This window comes from Ruditapes philippinarum, unplaced genomic scaffold, assembly GCF_026571515.1.
Source record: "Ruditapes philippinarum isolate M1 unplaced genomic scaffold, ASM2657151v2 ctg1686_1_1_1_1, whole genome shotgun sequence".
NCBI lineage: Eukaryota > Metazoa > Mollusca > Bivalvia > Venerida > Veneridae > Ruditapes > Ruditapes philippinarum.
Window position 1 is genome coordinate 184106 of NW_026865777.1, and position 27510 is coordinate 211615.

At 30.0% G+C, this 27510-nt stretch overlaps 1 protein-coding gene across 5 annotated transcripts in view; it reads left to right on the forward strand.

Annotated features, from left to right (window-relative positions):
• Positions 1-27510, forward strand: part of LOC132730282 (protocadherin gamma-A7-like) — a 61565-nt gene that overhangs the window by 22257 nt on the left and 11798 nt on the right. For 3 of the 5 annotated variants that reach the window (XM_060716172.1, XM_060716168.1, XM_060716170.1), the window contains 2 exons: positions 4611-4661; positions 24522-27475. In XM_060716172.1, coding sequence (XP_060572155.1) covers positions 24740-27475 — 2736 coding nt within the window. In that variant the 5' untranslated portion in view covers positions 4611-4661; positions 24522-24739. Of the gene's footprint in view, positions 1-4610; positions 4662-20089; positions 20824-23603; positions 23935-24521; positions 27476-27510 lie in introns of those variants that run through there. The other 2 variants (XM_060716169.1, XM_060716171.1) reach the window with 2 other exon arrangements.

The window sequence follows — 27510 nt, forward strand, 5'->3', positions numbered from 1 at the left end:
CTTGCTACTGGGGTAATGGTCAGACTTGCATGTTGATCTAGTTATAATGTATGTCTACAGCCAGATCTCTGTAGGACATTGTAAAGAAATGTACTGATAATGTGAAGTAATCTTTTTACTGAAATATATTAATATGTTCTATATGTTCAATAATCTTGAACAAAATGCATTATGAAACTAAACTCTTATGCTTTATGTATGAAGTGATGATTTTATTTTCTCAGAAATTTAATCTTTTTATGTGAAATAGAAAATTCTACTATTGTGTCAAATTTTTTAAAGTTTGATAATGGCAGTTTATCAATAAGTTTATTTTCTTCTTCATTTAATGTTATAGTTCCTTTCTTTTGAAGTCATAGATTCAATTAGAAGATGCATTTTCGAATTGTTGTATAATTGCAAAAAAAAAAATGTATTTAGTTTTCCCTTTCAACTGAATTAAGATAAATGTGAGAATGTACTGAACACATCATTATAGAAAATTAAAGATTCATGATAAAAATGATATTTGACAATAAAACCGTCCTGATAAGTGATTCTCTTTTCTATTTTATCAATCAGTGAAAAAATAAAAGGGTGAAATTAATGAATATTTACATTTATAGTTAAAAATAAAAGTGTATCTTGACTGATCCTATGCCATCAAATTATCTAGTCAGAATTTTGCCGTCAGCAGAAGAGAACTGATTTGGTAGCGTGACAACAAGTGAAGTAAAAGTTTCGTGAAATCACTCACCCGGTGATATCTCCCAAACATCTTAGTAGCTCGTGAAAATTTTGGCTTTTGTTTAAAAGAAGAATGAATGTAATGATAATAATATCTGTAGACAATGACGGCTGAATCTAAAAATATTTTTCTCGTGTTTTTTTTTTTTTTTCAGTGTTTTTATTGTCATATTTAACTTCATTGTAAGATAGGTTATTCAACAAAACTACCCTGATGTGAAACGTTTTCTCTCATTAACAGATATGCTCCATTTGGCATTCTTTATTTCTAATTAGGCAAGAGTGATTTGTGATTAATTAACTGAAATGGATTTTCTGTTCAAAAAATTAGTTAAGAGTTAGTAATAAGTGTGACCTATAGTTGGGTCTGAAATCTGATCGCTTTCAAAACCATAATTACGGAACAGTTGTATTGAAAATCAGAAAGGCTTTGTTTAATGCTCATTGTTTTAGGACAACGTAAACTTTGCCAAAACATGACTACAAGATAGGAATCAAAACTGGGGAAAAGTGTTTTCATTTTCTGCCATTTAGTTTTTTTGTGTAAAAATTCATGACAACTGTTTTAGAGGGAAGATTTTTATTGTAAAAGAACCGGAGCTGAGAGGAGTTAAATTGTAACATTTTGGTGACTAGACGTTAAAGAAATTAGTTTAAAGCAATTTAACATGATTTAAAGTTAATGATTTGTGAAAATACCTGGATAATTTAGATGCATATTAATATATTAACACGGTGAGTCAAATAATATATTTAAGAAATAGTCTACATTTTACAAATTTTAATAGATATTCTTGCTTCTTTTTCTGATAAATTCAAATCACCAATTAAAATTTATGTTTTTTTGAGCAGAAAAAAGTTTTAAAAAGGACACTGTGTAAAATGTATTTTCCTTGTTTTAAAAGTTCATAGAGTTAACAATTATTGTAAGTATCCTTGTTTCAGTAATTAAAAAAAAAAAATTCTTGAAAATATAGCCATAATGTTTGTATTAAGTATCCTTTGTTTCAGTAATTTTAAATACAAATCTTGAAAATATAGCCATAATGTTAACATTCAAAAATACAGCTGTACTTAGATTTGTAGTGATATTCGTTGTTAATATATTTGGGAAAACATAATTTACAAAGCTTTAGTAATTTTTTACCCTCATTTGCCGTTGTAGCTGTCAATGCTTAGAGAGGCTTTTCATTATTGTAGATAATAACAGGTGCCCATTTATCTCTACAATTATACAGTTATTTATTTTCTTTTATCATTAATGACTGCAAATTGGACTCCAACTGACCCGCTAATGAGTGCAGGATTATTGATACACTTTCTGTTATACCTAATTAACACTGGTCAGTGGAATTCCAGGGATGAAAGTGGACATAATTTAGTTTTCTAATTGCTTTGGTTGTTTTGTTGTATAAGATCAAGGAAATTTAGCCAATGAAAATTATGGACTCTTAGTAATTAATTTGTGACTGTTTCCCTTACTAAACATTGTAAATTGATTGTTTATTTCATTGATTCTTTCAACTTTTCTCCAAAGCCAAACAGAACAGGTCACATGATTATGATATGGCATATTGATAGACTTTGTTTTATAAAGTGTTATAACTTATAATTCTTTCAGCTCAGTGGTGCCTATTTGGTCAGGTGGTTAGATTATTGGTTTTAATCACTTCTCACTGCTGTTGGTTCGAATCCCATCAGAGACTTAAAAGATTCTTTCATGTGAGAAATCTATCCAGTTAGTTCACAAATGTGAGAAAGCCTGGGTTCTACCATTTTGCCCAATTGCGTTAGTACTTTGTATATATGACTTTAAAAACTTCCTCTTGCCCAAGTGTAAGATTTTTGTAGAGTTGTAATTCAACAAGCAGATGAGATAGTTACATGCTTGCTAACACATAATAATATTCTAATAATATCTCTATGGTTTTTACAAAACATATTGTCATTGAATACATTAAATATTGCCATGATTTTATAAAATTTTACTAATTGCTATAAATGATATTAAAGTACTATGATGAAACACTACCATCTGTATATTATTGTGTACCACTGAAACATTTTACTTCAATGTTTTTGTAGACATGAACAATCTCATCATCTGTATGAACTAAAATGTACATTTTAACATCAGATTGTACGTTTTGAACATTGTTGTTTTCACTTTTTTTTCTCTCCCTTTTAAATTGAAATGATTGCAGTTGACAGTAGCAGTATTGGATTAATGTACCTTTTCAATGTTCTCACATTTCAAACAATTAAAATTTAATTAACTTTTTGACAAGAGGTAATTTAATGGATACAAAAATGAAAAGGAAGGAAGTTCTGCTGTATTGAGTGAACAATATTCGATTATCAGTAACAATGAAAGTTATGTTTATTTGAACATTAACTTTTGTTTGGGAATTTATGTACAAAGTATTATGTCATAAAGCATTAAACACTTTGGTTTGTTGGCCATTGAAATGGTTCCAGGCTTTATAGCTCAGCTTATTTGATAAATATCTATTCACATAGAACTGCTAGCAGCCAATGGAGGTATTTGGACTTGCTGGTCAGTTATAAGCCATATCACATGGCAGGAAGTCTGGAAGTATACAGTATTTAATATATATATGAATGATAGCACTGTTATCATCGGAATTATGTAACATGTAAATGTGATATGTTCATCTGAAACTACTTAATATTCATGTTGACCATAGGGTGTACATAATCTATGATAACAAGTCAAGTGTCAGAAATACAGAATATCTTTTCAACTAGTGTACTTCAAAGACTTGTGTTAAATACATGAGGATATTTGGATGCATATGAGTGAAATTATAAAATTAATAAATGTTTTAATAAAGGTTGGAATAGAACTTTTATTTTATAAAACATTATATTAAGAATTATTTCTTAATAGGCATGTTGTATAATTTATGGTTTATGTGAAGGAATTTTATATTGAAACATGCATAGTTATTTGAGAAGGTACATCAAAATAAAAGGATAAATTCAAAAACAGCTAACAAAATTTTAAAATGGGAATGTAGTTTTTTTCCGCAAAAGAATTTTAAATGTCTAAGTATATTGTATTGATTTGAACATTTGTCTTATTCAAACGTGTGGTTCTAATGTTGTTGTTTTTTTCTCAACGAAGTGGTTTTAAATTATTTACTATCCACATCATTGCTGTAAATTTAAAAAAAAAATCTTTCAAATAGATTTCTTTCTATTACTGTAGAGAGACTCTGATTTAAACATGAAAATGCTTAAATCTTAACTGACAACAGTTTTAATTTGGATCTTGTTGTTGTTGTTATTGTGATGTCTAAAATCTTTGTATTTGTTATTTTTATTGCTGTATGAATTGTTACATATATTTACACATACATTTCTTGTTCAATACATGACATTGACCAATGTTTCATTTGGCTAGCTCTGTGCTATAACAGAGATGTTCACCATAGATAATAGTATTGTTTTAATGTACGGTCAATCACATTACTTGGACATTTTATAAAATCTAAAATTTGTTAGACCCGGATATCAAAACTTGTAATTTGATTTTTTTTATGAGGATTTAAAAATTTTAAATTTGAAATATAAATGTTCATGTTTGTGTTGTACAGTTTTGTTTTAGTGATAAAAACAATATGTTTTATATGTGATGTTAGATACATTGGTATGATGAAATGATTAGGAAAAAAGATGTCACAGTGTATCTAGATTGTAATCTTTACTCTTCTATGTAAGATAAATTATTGAAGTTATTGCAAAAAAATGTCAGCAGTTTTAAAAATGCCAAGATTTTATCTCACTGATACAGTATTAGTTAGTCATTTTGTAAACTATATGGAAATTATTTCCTAAAATTTGGAATTATTTACTTTCAGACCAAATTGGACGTTGTGGTATACATGTAGCTGATTGAAGTATAAATCAAGGTAATTTATGCTTTTATTTGAATTTGTCAAATCAAGGAAAGTTTATCCGAAGTTTTATTACTTTACAATTGTATTATATATCTTTATTTTTTGTCTTTGAAAATATAAATATAAATAAATCCTTGACTACTGCATTAGAGTGTAACACTATCTACAAAGCTGTTTGTGGGTTACTAAGCTGCTTCTCGACTTGGCACTAATTATTTTGTCCAGGAATTATATTAATTTAAACTTTTCAGCACTGGTAATATCCAATATACAATGAGGTTGGTGTCATCTAGTACACAACAACTGAAATACTGTTGACTATAGAAAATATAAAAAACTTAACAAATTACTGTTTTCAGGAGATACAAAAATATACAAAATTTATGTAGTAAATGCATGATTTCAAATTAAGAGATATTTAATGTTGTTTGAAGAGTTATTTATGTCATTTGTAAAACACATTCAGGATGTGGTAATAATTACAGCTGTAAACATTAAAGGTACAGACAGACAGTAGGGGGGAGTGTATTTAGTGGTTTGTGGTAGGTTAATCAATGTACTGTTGATGGACTGATGGCTCTTAAAGTATCGACCATATTACCGCGTGTCTATTATCATTGATTTAGCATTAAAACTACCTAGTTCTGACATATCAGTTGACAGTTATTCAATATAGCCTAAATATTTACGTTAATCAATAGTAAATCTCCCGCTTATTTCCCTACTACATTATAACTCTTCAATGTTTTCTCTCTTATATCCCCTGTTAATTTGTATATCATCAGTGAATGAGATAAATACAAGATAATATCTCATCATCACATGTCAATTACTACAGTAACACAGTAATGTGTCCAGTATGAACAGTTTGAAATACTTATCTCTCGAGTGTCACTTACTCCTTGTCTTATTTACTGATCTGATTACTGGATAGATTTGTCTCAAATTTACTCCACAGATTTTCATCAAACTGATGGTTTCACATGGTTTGTTTAGGTAGATTTATATCAACTTTGTACATCAGTTTGTATGATTAACTAACTGATCAAGCCTAAGTTAATTAGAAGATATGGGGTTTAATTGAAATGAGTGTCATCAATTTAAAGAGAGTTTTCAGCATCTGTTTTCCCCCATGGGTGAAGAGTAAATTCCTAGCTAATACATGGGTCGTTAAAAAACCTCTACAAAAATTCATGAATAATTGTAACTACTGTAGCTCTATATTCCTCATTATAAACAAAATTGTCAATGAGTATTTTAAAAGTGATTTTAATATGTTAAATATCATAGGAAAGTAATTTCTGAATTAAGTGGAACCTTTTGTGGAAAATGTGAAGTTCAAAGTGCCCACAAGGCCTTGACTTTAAATCATTTATTCCTCAATTCTTTTTTGTGAAGGAATTATGTTAGATCGTTGAATTAATTTTATCTTGTGAGGAAATTATGAAGTCCAATAACTTACAGAATTATGCGATCATAACTAGGTATCATAACTAGGTAACAAATAGGTAAAGGCTTTGATTGCATTTTCAACATTAAATATCTGGATTTCTTTTTACCTAGCTGTCATCTACAAAAATTATTACATGTATTATGAAGAAATCAATTTCATTTCTCTTCAAAATGAAACAAAATGTTTTCTTAACAAATAAAAGACAATATTAAAATTGATGTATCAAATTTATTTATGAATTACAACTGTAAATGTGAAGTAATATCTAGAGAAAATAATCAATTTTCACCAACAATTATATTTGATGTATTGTAGTCCAATTTCTTTGAACTGCATGATTAGCGCACATTTTCTTGGTAGGTTTGTTCTGTAAATTATGTGATGCTTTTTTTGTCATGCTAAACAATTTAGAATCACAGTAATTAAAAAAGGTCATAACTGCTAAATGTTTGCATGGCTTTCATTATTTTGGTGGTTACAGCATCTTTACAATCACCAAGAGAGTAGGTCTGAAATGTTGAATATTTATTCTAGTTTTGTTTGGTGATTTTTATAGAGTTGAAAGAATGTTTTAACAAAGTTTGAACAGTATTGTCTTACCTGTATCAACTTTACCAACAAGAAATAACATCTCATAGACCAGGTTTTCCTTCAGAAAAAAAAGTAGAACAGTTTCAGGAAATTAGCTTGTACTTTATTTTAATTGCTTAATTCAATAAATATTCTACAAGTATTTAGTATATTAATTTAGAAGAAGAAAAATGATGGTGATTTCCCTATATGAAATATTGTAACAGATTTTGACAGCCTACACCCTGTTGGCAATGTCACTTGTTCATTCTACAAGTTTGTAGATGTTTATCAAATTTGGTACTAGATTCGGATCATTCTTGCTGCATGTTATGATAAACATCTTTGGCTCCTACAAGATATGTAACTGATGTCAAATGAATCTAGTTAACTGTTTATTTGTTTAGAAATAGTAACCCCAGTGGTATGCCCCATTTTGTGAGATTTCCAGTTTTGCTAATTGACTATGAATGTTAATAAAGTCAGTAGTGAAAATATTTATGGATGGTATTTTTTGTGTTCATGGAATGGTAACACTTCGTCAGGTATTGTCTGCACATTATAATTATGCAATCTTATGCATTCTTGTCATTTATTATGCATGTTCTTCATTGCACTTCTTTTGTTTTGTTGTTTTTATTTGGCAGGAGTAATTATAGGTTAGAATAGCATAAAAGTACAGTGATGCATCAATTGTGAAAAATTTGTTATTGTAAAACTTTGAAAATGTTGAAGTAAATTAAATGATTATTATATTTTGATAATTATTTTTCACATGATTGATAGGTCAAATTTTGTCTGTATAATTCTATTGAAATTTCTGTTACAGGTCTATTAATTTAATTAAATAGTCGCTTAATTAAATAGTTAACAAAGAATATTAAATGAATATAGATGAAAGTGTGTTTCTATTGATAAGGATATATATTAATCATCAGATTTGTTATTTATTAATATATCATATGGATAATAAATTTTGTTATTGATTGAACTTAAGTCATAAATTTATCTTCTAGTTGATTTTTTTTATTTAAGAAATAAAAATGCATTAAAATGGCTGCATCAGCAACTTTATCAATGCAAATTTAATAAAATGGATAGAAATTAAAGAAGTTGTTTGTATTTGAGGGAGATTCCTGTTTGATGTAATGATTGCTATGTATTTTAGGTATGTTATAGACTGCCTACATTGATATGGCATGTTTTGTTACCTTACTCATGCTGGTGTATTAATTTATCTCCTTGACTTCTTAAATAGTATTTTTTGAATATAGCTGAAAATTAAAAAGATCAGTGAATATGCGATTGTCCATTTTTTTGTGGAAGAAGTAATAGAAATTCTTGGTTATTTTGATGTTTTAAATATGCTTTATTTTGAATAAACCTGACTATAGTTTTAATGTTAATGATTTAAGGGATTGTTGGTACACAGTTCAGTAGTTATACATAAATGTAGGTTGTAATGGAAGATAGCAAACATTTTTGTGTCTGACAATTTTAAAAAAGAATACTTCCAAAATGTCTGTATAAAACTTAAAAGAAATTATGTTAAATTGTATTTTCTTAAAAGTGAATGGCGCTTGTACAAAATGATGGATGGTGAAAACCCTCCTTAAAATAGCACCTTAATATTTTGTTCTTGAACATTTTATTTTTGTTACATACATTTTTCATGTGTGTTAAATAACAGGCAATCTATGGAAAATTGACTGTTTAGATTATGGGAACAATATAATGTTACTGTTATAATAAATTTTATGAAAAAAATCATTAGACCATTTAAACTTCCAAACATGTGTCATTGTATTTGGTGGATAGGGGTTGAGGGATCATCATCATGGGGGAGAGTATTCAGATGTATGAGCACTAAATTTCTTTGTATCTTTTGCTCAGATTTTCTGTTTACAGTATAAAAATGATAGTCTATGTGTACATGTTCTCTGAAAACTTCATATTCAAGCTGACACTTTTATTTATGAACTATAATGATTAAAATTTATGAATTTTCAAGCCTCAAGATTGACATAATATCAATAAGGATTAATTAATTAAATGAGTCCATTATTTTGATCACCATTTTCTGTTTAATGAAACATATAATTGTCATTTTTTTCCATTTGAATAATTTGTTAAGCAAATCAAACTTGATTATTGAATCATAATTGTGATGTCATCAAAAATAAAGTGTTCCAAACTATACACTCATAAAAGTTATTACAAAATGATGCAGTGTTATTGCAGGTGATTACTTGTCGTTCCATTAGATTGATTAACCAAAATCATAGTCGGGGAGGGGGTTGAGGGAGGAAAAGAGTCCAGATTTGAAACTTTCCAAGCATTTTTGCATTTTTACATAGTCTGTGATGCTAGAGGTTTGCAGAGTTTCTTTGTAAGTGTGAACTCAGGTCATAAATATGGATGATCATGGAAAAGCTGATGGAATTATAGAATTGCTGTTAATGCACTTGGTGGTTTAATGAACGAATAATAAAACTTGTCAACTGTTGAATAATTTATCCTAATGGAATTGATATTTCACGTTATCCTGTAGTTGACACTGGTAGAGTATTGCGTGGTGGAGATATCGAGAATGTTGCTGGGAAAATTGTACAGTAGAGAATTGCTTGAAGGATGCATGTTAACCCGTGTGTCGTAGTCTGTCATAGTGCAGCAATCCCACGAGAGTAGAGAATAGACTGTGTCACTGTTTGAAAATGCTTTCAAGTTTCGAAATATTGCCTCAAACTTCTTTCTTAATGTCTTTTGAATGGGTAAAAAATTCTGCAAGTTGACATTACATTGTGTGTTTTGATGAGTTATTTAGAGACCATACTGAGTTCTAATAGATATAAAATATATAATGTTTCATTAGTCATTACCCACTGTTATTTCTGTTAAAAAAATTGTCATTAAATTTTTGTTGAGTTTTAAGACAGTCTGTAAAGGTGATATGATGGCTTTCAAGTTTTAAAGATTAGGTGCCCAATATATACATCATTTCAATGAACCATAACATAGTTGGTTCCTGAAATAAAAGTCTTGATCCACTCCTATGATAGTATCCAACATCCCTTGAAGGAATTTGAAACCAACTATAGAAACATACTTTCACAATGGTACAAAAATGTATATTATATATAGTAACTCATTAATAAGTTTCGTCAGTTGATATCAAATTATTAAAATTCAAAAATCTGTTTGTTTTTACATACATTTATAATATTCAAATTTTACTGAAGCAGATGACTACCTCCGTGGTCGAGGGGTTAGAGTCGATGACTTCTAATCCAGTTACCTCTCTGGCGCTGGTTCGATCCCCAGGAGATGCTTTGGTAGTTAAGCACGGAGGAAGGTAGTCTAGTAATGATGTAACTCTCCAGGAACGATGGTTAGGAAACTACCCGCCTATATGACTGAAATACTGTTGGGAAAAGGCGTAAAAATGAAACAAACAAACAAACTGAAGCAGATTTTTTTTCCGCAGATTTTATGTTCAATACCTGCCTATGACCTTATACAGAGGTTTTATTTCTGGACACATAAAATTATAAGACATTATAGTAATTCCTTTGATGTTTTATTGGTATGAAATTAAACAGGTGTTAGGGCTGTCACAAAAACTGTTGAACAAAAGTAAATAGCCAACACCAGTAAAGGTGGTCAGTGTTAAAGTCCCTCTGGCAAGCATGTCTAATGGTATTTTACTGACCATCTGGTATTTATTAAATTATATATTGTAAATCATTCTGAAAAATAATATATGTTAATGACTGTCAGTATTTTAGTATGATAAGGAAACTTATAATGCAATTTTTTAAGATTAATTATCACTATGTTTAAATGTTCACTTAAATAGGCTGATAATTGTATAATCTCCCTTGTGTAGTTTAAATCTGGTTTTTTTCATTAAAAATTAATAGTGAGTGTAATTGCAGAATTCATAATAGATTATTATTTTAACCATGTCTGAGCTAGGAAATTCAAAAATCGGTTTTGTTATATAATTTTGTAAAAAAAATAATAATGCATAATTTATATATAGGATTACCTCCCCTGTCTACAGTCTGTCCTGCTTTTTTAAAAGAAAACTTAGAAATTACATATTTAAGCATGGTGATCTCATTTTCTTTTTTAGATATTACACATCATAAAGTAGTATTAATGACACACTGTTATTATTAATCCATTTAAACAAAGAGAAAGTTGGCTGTTCCTTGGAGATGTAGGATTAGGAGCAGATTATCTCCCTTTATTAGATTATTATCATGTTAATCTGGGTTTATCCTTTACTTATCCCTGATTACACTGTTTATTGTCATTTATACATGAGATAATCTACAAACAGTTGTACTAATATGTATGAGTTTTACAATATATACATGAAAATAATCCCCTTGTATGTATAATAGTTTCTTAATGATCTTATTTTAGAATCTCATCTGAATTTTTAATTGTCTTAATAGGACCATAACAGCTAATCTAATGTGATTGTCCTAAATTAAAACATAAAATATTCTTACAATCATGTATTTGAATTGACTGTCGAACGATACATCATATATCAGACTGACATTTTCATAATGTCTACCTATCTGAAAACTCAACAAATGGTCGAATGATTATATAACCCAATAATCACCATTCCTGTATAAAATGCTTTTTTTTATAAACAAACAAATGATTACATGGTCACTTTGCTTTATATAATTAAAAGATCAGAAATCTGGACGCTAATCAAATCAATTCTCTAGGTATATATACAAAATGGGAGGTGATCTTAGCAATAATAAAAGATTATTTTAGATAAATGGGCTTTTTTTAGTTTTATCATTGAGATTTGTCATAATTTCCAATTTTTGGTATATACACACACGTATAAAAAAAGTAAGAAAGAAAAATCTTGTCATACTGTATGTTTGGCTGTGTGAAAACATGTTCCGATCACACAGACAAGGGTAGACATTGGCTTTTGTTTGTTGGAACAATTTTATCTGATATATAAACACCCATATTTTTGGTGCTTATTCAAGTTTTTGTCATTTATTGTTCTAAACTGTTTACACTTGGTGGTCTTTCCATTGTTTTATGAGAGTATAAATATTATATTTCAACTTTCATTATATACAGGTCTTTTCTGGCTCAATGAAACTATGCTGTCAATTTAGACCTTTCTCATGTTGATAAAATCATTCTTTTATCTTACTTTTGTTTTCAAATGTCCACACACTAGTATGACAATGCTTAAAGAAGTCTTGAACATATTTAAATGTAATGAAATTTTTCATTCTGAATATTAAAAAATTAATCTGGAGCTTTAGCAAAAAAAAGAGCAGGAGCTGAACGTAGAGTTGACACACAACTCGATGTTATATATCATTGTCATTAAGCATATATCTTCATCATAAAATGACAATAAATAATGGCAAAGTGTCAAACGATTATTCCTTGATAATCCTCAAAAAGGTTTAACTGTTCTTGTGAATCTGCAATCTATATTTTGTTAAATTTTGGCGAACATTCTTGACAGCCAACTCGCAAACATATTAAATGACCTTTCAGGGAACTTTAAATACGGTCAGACTGAGATACCAGCGTGACTAGAATATAAGGGCTTTCTTCACTTTTAAAGGAAAGGTTTAAGGTAAACATCGGGATTTGATTGTAGCGGAATGTATCACAGATACCGAACTACTTGACGACAATATTAAAACAACATTGAAGTGTTGTCAGTGTGAAGTACGAGATACAGCTATCTTCTTCATACCTTGTCCATGCTTCAAACTCACTTAACCCTTGTAACACTTTCAATCTGGACAAAACAATTCATCATTTTAGGGGAAAATTTCAAAATATATACTGAGTGAATACACAGGACATACCATGATCAGCTAGCACTGATGTGTTGGGCTGATCCTAGTCTGCACTAGTACAAGTTAGGAGTTGAATCAGTTGCCACTAGCAGACGTAACACTTCAAGCACCTACCAAAGGTGGTATCAACATACATATATAAGTTATTTTCTATAATAATAACATTACAGTACCATGTACATACGAATCATTCCTTTTAACAAAAGTTTATACAGGAAACATGCACTAAAGGGCAAATTTAATTTTCATTCATGGTAAAATTACCTTAATCCTATATAGCTACATATTTAAGCATCACAATTTTCAGAAAATTAACTTTATTTGAAATTTATCAATTGTAACATCTTTTGGTAGAGTCAGCTTAGTGCTTCAGTTTAAATGACAGACCATTTTATAATCCATTTCTTTAACGTTGTTAAAACATTTTTCATTGTTTATCACATAAAAATGATACATTCAATTATGTTAAAGGTTTTTATGTAGGTAGACAGTATGACCTGGCCACATCTGTACAAACTTTGTCATTATATTTAACTTTATATGCTAACACTCTCATGTGAAACAAAAATATTATTCATTTTGCGATGTAAACACAATTTCCACCACTATTATCTCCCCTTCTACATGCAAAAATGATGAAAATGTAAAAATATAAGATGCTACAAGATTTTACAAGATTAATTCTGTTTTCTTTACTTAATTGAGCACATTTGTTATATTTTGGCCTTATTTATTACCAATATTATAATAACAAAGTAAAATCTGTATTTAAAATTTACAAATTTGATGTTTGATTTAAAAAAACAAAAAACTTTAAGTTTGATTGACTTGGACTTGTTTTGGAATTGAAAAGATATTTAATTGTTTGGTCTCTTCTCAAATAAGTTTCATATGTCTGTTTGCATGAATGTTTGTTTTGATTGAAATATGCATCAACATTTTAGTATGTAAAAAAACATAATAAAAAAACATTTAAATCTCAGATCAAAGGAAGGGTAGCTTAATTTAGCTTAAGTAAGTGGCAAATAGATATAAAAGGGAGATAATTCTATTAGGTAGAATTGAAGGGACATAAAGCTTGTCTCCTATTGAGATATAATTAAAATAATCAGGGATGTGTGAAAAGGATTATTGTTTACAAAAGGGACAGTTCTACTTCATAAGAATAAATAAGTATGTAATATTGGTGTTTTTCTTATAGTAAACACTTCTGGTGTGAAATTCACCACTGTTGCGCAATAATACAACACTTGCATTCTATTTTACAGTCTGTCTGTTTTGGCACTTTATCTGTAATTCTTTTTATGGTGTGTTTTTATAAAGGGTAGCTGGTCCACTATTGTGATTGCTGGGTTTTCAACACCTTGGTGTGAAGCTGGGTCAAAATAGGGAAGGAATTCGGAAGTCAAAGTCAAATGGGATAATAGGTTATGGTGGGCTTTAAGAGATTTTCATATTTCTAAAACTGGATCTTGTTGAAAAGGGGTGAAACATTAACATTTGTTCAAAGAAAAACATCATTTATTTTAGCAGTATTGCAGTTTTTAGGTTTCTGAAAATAGCTGTGTTGAAGGTGATTTAATTCATGATTTATAAAATTTATTTACATAAGTTAGAATTATTTGGACTAATTGTAAGTATTGTTTTTATATTAGTATAATTATATATGCATATAGTTTGTCACATAGCAATCTATTTTGTCACATAGAGATAGATGTCTGTTTTCATTTCTTTCACTATAATCACTTTGAAGCAATATGGTAAATGTTTTTCCTTAGCTTTAATGCCGTAGGATTTAACTGACTCAGAGACAGATTTTGGTTGATTTTAATTATGAAACAATATAGTGTTTTGTTGACTTATATAACTAGTAGTAAATTTATTTTGGTCAGAATGTTATAGCTGGATATAGTTGTAACCTTCTTATGATTATTGACACCAAGCTCGACGTTGTTTGTATTGAACACTGTATGACTAGTTTCCAATTAAAAGGGATGATATCGTCATCCTATAGGTATTTTAATTCTCCGGATTAATTTAAAAAATAGCCTTTAATGATATGACAGGATAGATGAGACTACAAAAAATGTTAATAGCTTTAATAAACTCCAATGTATGCGTAGCCAGTATAGTCTAGGACAGTTCCCTGTGTTTAATATTCAATGAAACAACCCAATGTCACATTTTTGCATGGCGAGGCCCATATTTGGACAATACTCGTGCATGATGCTGAATATTAATTCAGGATGGACAGTATTTTATAACGTAGGTCAGTTTAGACTTTAAAATGTTTCGAGTGATCTTTGTGAAGTAAATTTTGTCTAGATTGTGGGAACCTGGTCATATTTTTTTTGTTCGCAAATTCTTTTTTTCGATTTTAAAAAGGAGATATGTGTAAAGTTAAATTGAAACAGGTACAGGAAAGTTTTTTTTGTTTTTATTCAATTCTGATACAATGATAATTATTTTATGTTTTACATACATGTAGTTGAATTTTTATATGTATTGTATATGTATAATTTACTCAGAGGCGAAATTAACAATGATTTTAACAGACATTTTGATAAAGCCGAAGATGAATTCAAATTATTGGAAAGAAAGGAAGTATATGAATTACAAATTTCATTTTCATATTGTCATGATTTGAAACTTATTTTATTTATTTCTGTTTTTTTTATCTTCATAATAAAAGTTTGAAAAGAAGTAAGTATCATTTAAAAATCAATGTTTATTACCAGTAAAATTATTATGATAATATACATTTTGAAGCAATTTCATATGTTTTAACTTTTATTTGGACATTTTAAGCAAAATCCTAGGATATAGTGTTTCGGGCAATAATTTATAACCATCACACAGTTATGTTAAAAGGTGACTGTCGGCAATGGGCTGGTTGATTCATAATAGTTGACCATCGACTATCCAGCGGTAATCCAGGAAGGGGGAGGACCGTTGTATTGTGGGAGAACAGAGGGCGCTGCTAATGAGCGGGTTTAGACAGCTTTCTAAATTGATTCTATACAATTTGGTAAATTGGATGAATTTAGAGATGAAAATAATTATAAATTTTGGACATTGATGTATGATGCTCGTCACTTACTCTTTTAGAAGGTCATGTGACATGTAGTTAGTGGTGATTTAAAGATAACTCTCTCATGATAGGGAACATAAAAACCTTTTTTGTGACTGATTTTATTTTTCAAACAAGCTAGTGAAATATACATATATTTACAAGAATGGTGCATGTTTTAGTTGCAAGAAATCACTAATTTGATACATTTCATATGAAAATTATTTTATTAAAGTGCTTTATTACATGACCTTCAATGGACAGTAAAATTATATTTTGATAATTCTACATTCTATATCTGAGTGTGGATAAGAATATAAGTTAAATGTCATCAGAAATACTCCCTGTGATAATAGTTTTAATATGTGCTTCATAACAAGAGCACATGAATATCTGCACATATAATTTTAAAAAAAGTAACAAAATTAGTAAAATTTTACTGTTATTTTTCAAAAAGAATAATGTGACTATGTCATGAATGAAAGTGCACTTCAAATACCAATAAAAAGGACTTAAAACCCTAAAAATATTGTTTTTGTATTTAATTGTTTTCTAAATTGAGGGTGTTTTTTTTTAAAGTCAATGGTTTTGTGTCTGTTTCAACTAAATTTCTAAGATTTCTTTTATTTTTTTTCAGTTAGAGAATCATTTAGTAATGACAATGACAAAAGGTTTGGGACACTATTATACTATACCTTCAGACTGGTTTTGGTCAATTTCAAATTCTTGATTGACAGGATAAAAATCAGTGAAATCAGTCTTAAATAAATTGCTGTCAGATAAAAATCCTAACTAGTAATTTACAAAAATTGTCACCAGCCATCTTTTCATCCAGAATTTAAATCATTAGGCAATACACTAAAGGCTTTGACACAAATTTTGATTAGATTTAAAAGTATTTGAAAACATTGGTCCAGACATTACAATTTTCTCAGTCTGTGTTTTCACTGTGGGAGGGGTATTTGTTCTCTGTCACCATCATTTTCATTCCAGGCTTTTTTACTGTTTTGACAATAAGCAAATGCCTGATCATTGGTTTCACAGGAAGTGGGTTTTTCATTGAATTTCCAATATAAAATTAAGATGAATATAATTTAAATTAAGGCATTTTAACCGTCAACTTTTGCAACCATTGATCCTTAAATTTTTGGATGATACATATTTAAGGTCCTGATATAAGGATACATGAGTCATGGGTCACTTACCTGCTAGGGCTGAAAGTATTATTGCCCTTGTCATTAGTATAGAACCAGGCCAGCCTGTACATCCGTGCAGATTTAAATCAGGCTCTGAGCAGTTGGTAGCTTAATTTTTGTATTTTACATTAAAATCCCTTAAACTTTGAATGAACCATTCCAAATATAAAGCAGGGCAAATCCATTTCAACAATTCAGCAGGATAAGGGCTATTTGCCCCTAATCAGTTTCAGTATAAAGAATTACCAATATTTATTACATTCTTTGGTCAGTCTAATTTTACTTTGATCTGTTAAGTCTACAGTGTCATCAATGGCTTTTGATATGATAGTCTTGAATTTGATCCCTATAAGCTTTTTGAGAAGTTCTGTTAAGTTTCAAGTGGCTATTCCTGTCTTTGATACTATACGCAAATACTGATCAATGCTTATTTATCACCGATTTTACTGTCATTTTCAAGCCCCTATTTGGTTTACACAAGAACCCGTATGGATGTGTGAAATTAAGACAATTTGACATTTATAGGTAGCATATTTTATTAAGTTTGAAGAGTCCCCCAGATATTGGCTTATTTGATTTGATAAGAAAGATTTATCATTTAGAATGGGTTTTTCACCATATTTGTTTCCGAAGACTTAAATGTTAGATCTTAAAGAAGGAAAAAAATGAATATATTACATGTAAAATATAGAGAGCTGTATAAAACTGTCAGTTGTTTTTGTAAAAAATAATGAAAAAATAGAATTTAAGAAAATGAAAAAACATTGATTTAAGCTTTGTCGGTGCCCCTCTTTGATTATGATATTACATCATATTACTTAATTAACTGACAGATTTAAACATGATAGATTGTGAATATTTTTATCCTTTTGTAATGCTTTTTATTGGATTTTTTTTTTTTTTAACTTTCGGTCAAATATTTACTTAAATAGCAATATGGAAGGAAGTAGAGAAAAGAGGGAAACGGCGTATAATAGATTAATCACGGATGACTTTCATCAGCTCACGTCTAATCCAAACACCACTTGTGTACCCATACTGGATTATCATAAGTCAGATAAAAGTCTCGCATTTTTACCATGGTCACTTAATCGACTGAAAAAAATTCATCGGACCTAAATTTGTCTTTCATAAATGTTTCAACTTTCCTTACAAATCTTTTCGGACTGCCCGTTGTGTGTGTGAATACGTGTCAATTTTTCCATGACAGGATAGAAATTAATGACCTTGGCTTAAATGTTGGCTCCCCGCTTATTTTCCTATGTTGAAAGCAAATTCTTTCTGATATAATATGTTAGGACCTAGGTGTTGAAGAAATTTGATGCAGAATTTAGGGCTAATTAACTTTTTCCTTCAGTAGTTGAAATATGTGTCCGAGTTCTTCTATTTTAACCCTCTAAATACATGCAACAAGGCCGCCTTGCCTAATATATCATCAATTTTGGATCTTAAGGCCAACCTGCACTTAGAATTGTACAGTTTAATCTGGCTTTACTTTACATCTGCTTCAATGATTAAATCAATCCCACCTTTACTTTTTCTGCTACTTAATTGTTAGTTAATAAAATCAATTTGATATTAAAATTACGTAATTTAACATTGGACTTTATGATCCCAGTTAAGAAAAAATGCAAGTCCATTAGTAAGTTCATTACATAAATTTAGCAAAGTTATGACTTGAAAAAGGTAAATGCTGAAACAAAAAATTAAGATATTATCACTGAAGGGTGTAATAAATGTAACTGTGACATCATTTCTTTTGAATATGACACATTATTATAACAGTACTTTTTCTACCAAATACATTCATTGTGTCAAACTTTTAGCAATTTTGCATGCCATAAGACTGGTTCCAACTCTTTAAATTAATGCAGAAACTGTAATTCCAACGCTTTCCAAATATGGTCATTATTATAAAAGCCTTGTACAAATATTGATATTGAGGTGGGATTTAAGACGATATTAATTAATTGTCATTTATTTCCAACTGCATGATGAAGATAATACACTTCATTTGTGATAACATTAATGATTGGTCAGTCTTAAGCCAAGGAATATTGACAGAGAATCATCTTCTCTGAAATTTATCGCAGCATTTGTGGACAAAACTGCCGCTGAATCCATTCTTGTGGCACATGACCTTGTTTGATGATTATTTTGGTAATTTTGCAAACAATGAGATGCATTATGGGTACCCATCAGACTGAAATTGATATTGCCCGAAAGACAATCATCTAAATGTCTGAAGTGCTTGATAGCCAATCATATCTCCTAAAAATCTCTAGATGAAATTATAAGATTTGTCCCGCTCTTAGAGAAAATTATTCCGAGTATCACATGGGAAATGAGAATCGTTGAATATAGTTTTGCAAGCAGATGAAAATTGTGACTTGTTGAAGTTTGTAGTCAATGTAAAATGTTATAATATATGTATTTAAGGACATTGTAGGTATACAATTTCAAAAACAGGGTGCAATGGTTTCGTTTGACATTATCAATTTGTTAAGAAATTTAGGAAGAGACAAGATTTTCTCACATTTCAGACAATGTGTTTAACCTATTTATGGTACAAATTCATCCGAAAATGATATTAGAATTGAGATATTCATTTTTCACGCTTTATGCATAATTCGATAAAAAGGAAATAAATCTTTTTACTACAGTGTAGTAGACTTTCCACAGCAACCTTTTTCTTACAAATTATTGTATTTTCTGCATCACTGCTAGCATAATCTGTCACACCTGTGACAATTGACGGGTTTGTCGCGTAAATGATTTACGTATATATCATTGCTGACTGCCTCCTGCATTTATATTTGCACAGATTTCTTATTCTTCCTCGCTAGTTTCAGGATTTTTGATTTGTTTAATCATTTGTGATTTCCCACACAGACTACGGCAAATGAAAAATCGAAGTGTCTCGCAAATCGGACTGGATTATCCGTGAAATATCAATATTTCATCGCTCTTAAGTGGTCAGCTCGTCATAAAAGCTTTAAGACCCAAATGGTTCGGAGAGTCACGGTTAAGCTAAAATAAAATTGATGGAGTTTTGCAAAATGTTTTGGCAAATTTAAAAAAATAATTTCTTTTCTGAAGTGTATCATTCAAGCAGTTTAATACTTCTCAATTACAAATCTGCAGGATTAGCAAATTTTACTATCAGGGTAATGCAAACATGTCAACAGAGGTTTAAATCATACGGATTTATTTTATCTGAATAATCATGAGGTACAATCATTAGCAGTTAGGTATAAAACTAAGAAAATAAAAGTTAATAAAATTACTTATATATTTAACTTACTATACAGCTTTCATTACATCGGGCTTATCACTGTAACATTGTATGGTAGAGGCATTAATTTTGTTCATTTGACTACTGTCCTGGAGTATGACAAATAAAACCGACAATTGGTGTAAGATACCGTATCAAAGTGCATTCATTTAAGTCACGGGTAAATCAGATTAGTATGGACTTACCGGAAAGTAGTTTGATTTTCATAATGCTGATTTAAAAAGGCCAAAGTTTACCAAAGACTTTTGGAATTACGCTCGCAAAGACGTAGGACAACATTTAAATCGGTCTTGATTTTATTTAAACGGGACTAGCAAATATATAATAGTGGATTTTCAGCGTTAGATGGTGATTATTTGTTTATGGCTTTCTAACTTTTATAATGATTGAAATTAAATTACTGGTTATAAGATGGTGATAAGAAATAAACTTGTAATTTGTGTTACGGAGTGTTTATTGTGCATCAGACAGTGTTTGGAGAAGTGAAGTTTAAAAATTCACCTCGGGGTTAAATTTAAATTACTCGAGTCATTACAATTGAAGGGTCAGTACTTTTTCGTTTGACCATTGAAGAGTGGATGCTAGTGAAGTGGCCGGTGTTTGTAATTAAAATAGGGCAGAAAGAATGACCATTGTCCAGTGTTGATTTAAAAGGAGACTCTCATTTTGTCGAGTGACTTGGACATCGGGATTTAATTAACGGTTGAACAATGATGCACAGTAAGTAAAAAATTCAAGTGAAATGTACCTTGATCGGTTTTTTGATTTCTTAGATTCTTGTTATGTCAGCTTCGGGTTTTAAACTATAATTAGATGGGTTAGAAAGGTGTAAAAGTGTTGTTAAAACTGGGATGATATTTGTCATGATGGGACACCATTGTTAAACAAGACCTAGGACATTTTAAGAGGGTAATATATCCTTTTATTTTCCACGCAGGAGAAGGTGGAGTGTTGTAATATAGTCAATACTCATCATTAATGCTTGAACACTTTGGGATATATACAGCTCTTTTTGGATTTATGGTGCAAACTTTATAAATTCTGATTTTTTTTTATTATTCTGTTTGACAATGAAATGAAATTATGTTCCATATTTAATTAAGAACTTTAATACATGTACATGAGCCTTTTTTTGTTAAGTATAAAGTAACAATAAAAAGTTTAAGGTAGAAAGTTATTAATATTCTTTAATTTAAATAATGAATGATTGTTTTATTGTATTTCTATTTTTGTGAATCAGATGCAATGCATAATTTTGTTTAAAAACAGATCTTTAGAGGTGATTTGTTTTGGAACTATTTTTAATAGCAAAAACATTTTTTAATCAAAAATTATTTTTATTAATTTAAAATGTTTTGTTTTGTAATTCTAAAGTGATATAAAAAAGAATCTTCTTTTTTTGTCTAAATTACACTTAATATTTATTTAGATTTCAATTATTTTTAATTGCAGTTTTATTGCCATACAAGATAAATTTATATTGGCAATGTTTTGTATACATGTATTTTTTATTGCCTTAGATAATTTTTAATTGTCAATGATTGCATGTACAATTTGTAATTTATGTAAATTTTATTGTCAAATGATTTTGATGGAAACTGTAGATTAACACAGGTTTAGTTTTTATCTTGCCAATCTGACACCATTGTAAAGATTGTTTTACAATTTGAAACAAAAAGAATGTTAAAGTTAACAGTTCACATCTTATGTCTTGTATATAAAATGTTTTAATTTAATTGATTCTTTAAGATAACAGAAATAAATGTGATATTATCAGACCCTGAAGGTAATTTTTGGTTCTTGTTCCGAGTGTGATTGCTCGGCAGTAAAAATATCTTTTTGACATTATTTTGACATAAATTTGGATCTTAATTTTGAAATATCTTAATAAGGGTTTTGATAATTATATATAAATAATATTATCAATTTTGGTAAGACACCAAACAAAATCTTGTTGTGATCCAAGAGAGTAATATAAATATATATATGTATTGGGACTTACATATTTATATTGGATTTAACCAGTGTTTTTTTGGTTAGTTTCGTTTTGTACAAAAACAGTTTTTTTTAACTTCATTGTTTTGTAAAGTTGATAATAGTTCATTACATGAGTAGTAATAATATTGTACCAGCACTATTATTATGGTCATATAACCAGACTATATAACTAAGCAGGATATTTTGGAACCATATTGAAATAATTTTTTTGGGGGAAAAAATGGAAATTGATGGAACTATTACAATAAGCCAGAGTGCATGTGTGTGATTGGTTTAAAACCATATGTGGGTGTATATACAATTCATTAAAATAACAATTATTTGATAAAGTGACTGCATCCTGTATCTATATTTATATATGAAAGGATTTGTTTCATGCTAATAGACTAGGTGTTATGTCATTTACTTTAAAGGTTGTGTTGTTTGTATTTTATGGTATTTTTTAACAATAAGTAGTTTATTGTTCAACTATACTGGTATGTATTTGGTATGTATTGTATTTCACATGATAAGAAACTGATATTTTGACAGTTATGTAATCATTGACTAATTGTACCACATGCGATCAATATGCTGAAAGGTGGAGTTAAAGGGTCACAGTAAGGGGTCAGTTTAATTATAACCATATTTAGAAATGTTACTAGCTTCAAGTGTGGACAAGAATGTTACATTTGTGAAAACTACCATAGTACAAAAATTGTGAAGTGTTTTTTACTCACTTAAAATTTGAAAGGACAGGTTAGTTGTGGTACTGGTTAGTTGTGGGAGACTGTCTGGGGTTAATGTTCCAGCGGACAGCCGTTAAAAATGGATATTTTAATTGGATATTTTTTTACCACTTCAAGTGTTTGAAACAGGTGTTAAGATAGTTGTTTATATATACATTTTTTTGTACCAGGTTTGAAAATATTTAATGTTTTGAGACTTTTTTCAAAGATATGATCAAAAAGTTTCCAAAACATGTTTTACAAGGGTCATTGCTTGCTGAAGAGTTAAGCATTAGTAATAGATATAATATTGTCAGTTTTTACCAGTCATGTATGGTAATATAAAAAGCATTTAAATATTTCAACTTTTATTCTTCTCTCAGAGACTGCACTGTGACAGAGAAGAATTTGTCTTGTTTATAAACATTTTTTTAAGAAGGAACATTTTTTAAGTTTATATTTTATACTAAAACCTGACCTTTTTTTTAAATTTGAAGATTTTGTGTACTTTTTTTGCAATCTTTGTTTACTTAGTTTTTAGACTATAAATCGAAAGTGTCATTTTCAACTGGTAATAAAATGATATTAAAGGTGTTCAAGTGTGGACAATTTAGTACATTATAGTACTTTAGCTAGGGAAATGTGCAAGTTACATGGAAAATAGGCCCTTATAACGTCTTTAATATTGTAAATTGAGTTGTTGTGAAGGATTCAAGTATTCCGCTGATCATTTTAGAGTTGTACGCTCCTTTAAATAGCATAATCTCGACATATACTTCTGATAAAGTTGTCACAAAAAGCCTGCCAGTATTATTGATAGGTTGATTTAACTGAAATTTGATAAGACATTTGAAAAAATAAATTGCTGCAATATCATGAAAGTGGCGACCAATACTGTTTCTTATTTATTTATTTAAGCGTCCACATAATGCGAATGGTTTAGATTAAGGTTTCTTTGAAATCATTGAGATATAAAAAAAAAAATGATACATTGGGGATATAATTTGTAAAGAAATTTATCTCTTTTCCATGGTGATACAATTTTCACCTGTGAATAAAAAAGATACAATAAAATTTGCATTTTGAAAGCAAGAATTGAAGTTAATAATGAAAAGGGGAAAAAATGGTAAGCTATCAAAGTGTCATGGACATATATTTTTTGTAAGTGGTTATCTATGTAAATTTTTGAAAATATTTGTATGTAAGATTTCCCATTTTTAGTAGGTAAATAAGTTATAAGGTTAAAATATAAATTTTTCAATAAGTGAGTAAACATAAAAAAAGAAGAAAAATACCCAGAATTTTTATGTGTCAACATTCTATTTTATAGTGTCATGGGTGGCATAGACATAAGTTTTTGACTTTCTTTTCTTTTCTTTTTTTGGCAAAATAAAAAAAATGAGGGGGAAACATTAGTCATTTTTCGATGTTTTTTTCCCTTGCTACAATATAAGTCTCCTGCTGGGTCATTAGAAAATTACAAAAATGGATTAAGAATAGGTAGGTTGACTTATCCAGGGATTTGCTGTATAATGACAAAATATAATATAGTTGATCTCAGTGGGGATATGCTGCCTGTGTTATAAACTATAAAGTGTTACTTTTATACCATGAGCAGATTAAAGGATCATCTTAAAACCAGGATTTGTAAAGCATTGATTTAACCCTAAAATATTACTTCAACTTTGACCATAGTTTCTTGTCTCGTTTCAGATTTGGAAGTGAGGAATTGAAGTAACAAGAAGACAACTTAATTGAATATCAAGACAACTACAAACTGATTTTGACAATCGATAAAACGTTGGATTTTATGGGCATTTAAATGTACAGAAAAAAAGGAATAAGTGTTTAACATTGAAGAAAAAGTTTTAATAAAGGAAGGAAATGGTTTATTTGGATATCCTCTGCAAGTAAAGGTAACTTCAAAGAGAATGAAGATGGCTATATACTTACTTTGTGTAATGTTGTTGGGGACTTTATTAATGTCTGTAAAAGGAATTACAACAGTGACCTTTGAAACAGAAGAAGAAATAAATGCGGAAGTTTTCCTTGGAAATATCAAAAATGAATTTTTATTAAAGGAAAATGAAACAAAAATTTTTGGTGGTAGTCTGCAAAGTGTTACTTTTCAAATTTTGAACAATGGAGATGTGGACTATAGGGATTTTTTTCTAATTCGGCCAAATTCTGATTTTTATTTGAAGCAAAAAGTTGACCGTGAGGCAATATGTCAGCAAAAGAAAGTTTGTGAAATGAAAGTATTGCTTTTTGCTAATAATGGCACTGTTAATGAATTTGTTAACATAGTTGTCATTGTATTAGATATAAATGACAATGTTCCTACATTTTCTGAAGCCATTTTGAATTTATCTATCCCAGAAGGCACCTCTATCCGATCAAGTTACTCCCTCACACCTGCAGTTGATTTGGACTCTGGTAACAACTCAATTCAAGAATATATACTGGAACCAGCAAGAACGGATTTCGAACTTGAAAAGCAACTCAATCCAGATTTGACAACCACGTTAAGTCTCATTCTTAATTTAAATCTTGACCGAGAATCTGTGCAGAATTACACACTATATGTAAAAGCAATTGATGGAGGTGAACCAGCTTTTACCGGAACTCTTACAGTGAATATCAACGTCACTGATAGAAATGATAATCAGCCATTTTTCCAGCAAACAGAGTATAATGCAACCATTGATGAAGATGTTGAGGTTAACACTAATATAATCACTGTATCAGCTATAGACAGAGATATCGGTTTAAATGGTAGACTTGCTTACTATTTCGCAGACTCTGTTCCGGTTTCTTCAAATATTAGGGAGTATTTCGGAATAAAGAAGGACACTGGTGAGATTTATGTGAAAGAGAGGCTAGATTCTGCAAGCAGACCATTTGAGTTTTTTGTAGAGGTGAAAGATCATGGGGATCCAGTAAAGAAGAACCAAGCAAAAGTTACTATTTATATTCAAGACAAAAATGATAATCGTCCAGAAATTTCGATGTCTCCTGCCAGCAATATTCACATTAAAGAGAATCAGATTGTCGGCACCCATGTTGCCTTGGTGATTGTTTCTGATGAGGACAGAGGACTCAATGGGGAGGCCAACTGCGAATGTCTTAATTCAAATTTCACGATAAAAGCAAATGAAGTTGCGCAAAATACTTTTAGCCTGATAAGCACGGTAGAATTTGATCGGGAGCTTATTTCTTCATATACTGTAGAAATTAGCTGCAGTGACAAGGGCACACCACCTCTGTCTTCTAATCAAACATTTATAGTTAAGATAACTGATGATAATGATCATACTCCGATATTTGCAAGGACACTTTATATTGTTGATATCTTAGAGAATATTTCTGTAGGTGCTGTATTTGTGAAGGTTTCAGCCACAGACCGTGATATTGAACAGAATGGACAAATTCTTTACAATATTGAACCATTTGCTAATATGAGTATGTTTGAAATTGATCCAAGTGGTGGGCACATAAAAGCGGCCAAGAGTTTCGATAGAGAAACAAAAGACGAGTATACTTTTATAGTTACTGCTAGAGATCAAGGCGAGAATCCACGCTCAGCTACCGCAAGAGTTATTGTACGTGTTACTGATGTAAATGATAACTCCCCAAAATTTGAAGGAGACAGTTATGCTATGTCCATATTGGAGAATTCCAACATCAGTAACAGTCTTGGTACTGTAACAGCAACAGATTCTGATCTTGGTGATAATGGAAAAGTTTCATACATGATACCAGCAATGTATGCCTCATACCCATTTGCCATTCTTGATGATGGAACTGTCATCACAACTCAAGTTTTAGATCGGGAAGTTAAAGACTATTACCATTTTAATGTTGTTGCCTCTGATCATGGGAATCCTCCACGTACCAGCAGCGTTCCAGTTTTAGTAACTGTGGTGGATGAAAATGATAATGCGCCAATTGTTGAGTTCCCTTATGGAGATAATGATACAGTCACTGTTGCACATGATACAAGTCCCGGCACAGTTATCGCCAGTGTGTTAGCAGACGATGATGATCAAAAGGAAAACAAGCGTCTTTCATACAGTATTTTAAGCGGGAACAGTGAAGGTTTGTTTAAGATCAATGCAGAGACTGGGGAAATAGAATTAACAAAACGCATTTCAAATGGTGATATCAAACAATTTACATTAACTCTTTATGTAACAGATAATGGTGTAAATCCATTAGAAACTCGTGCCACTTTACATGTGAGGATTTATCTTGCTGCTAGTGGTGCTGAACTGGGTACGTCATCTGGTTCAAATGGACAAAATATTCTTATTGCAATAGTTATTTCTTGTGTAACTTTTGTACTCTCGATTATAATCATAACAATTATTTGCATGATAAAGAGAAAGGATAGAAAGAATAATTTATATAATGCTAAAGCTTACGATGAACAGAAAATTATGGAAGGTCATAGAAACAGTAATCGGTCCAGTTCTTCACGAGGCTCGCAGGATAAAATGCTGTACCCCAGTGAAAAGGCCTACATGGAGAATGGATATGCCAAGAAGGCAAAGAAAGAGGTTAGCTTCATTGTAGAGGAGGATATTGATGCTGGGGTTACTATGGATACAGGTGGCCAGTTTGATAAAGTATCAACCTTTAAGTCACCATCCCCTGTACCATCAAAGGTTAGTACTAGTTACATAGGTACTTCTTAATATTT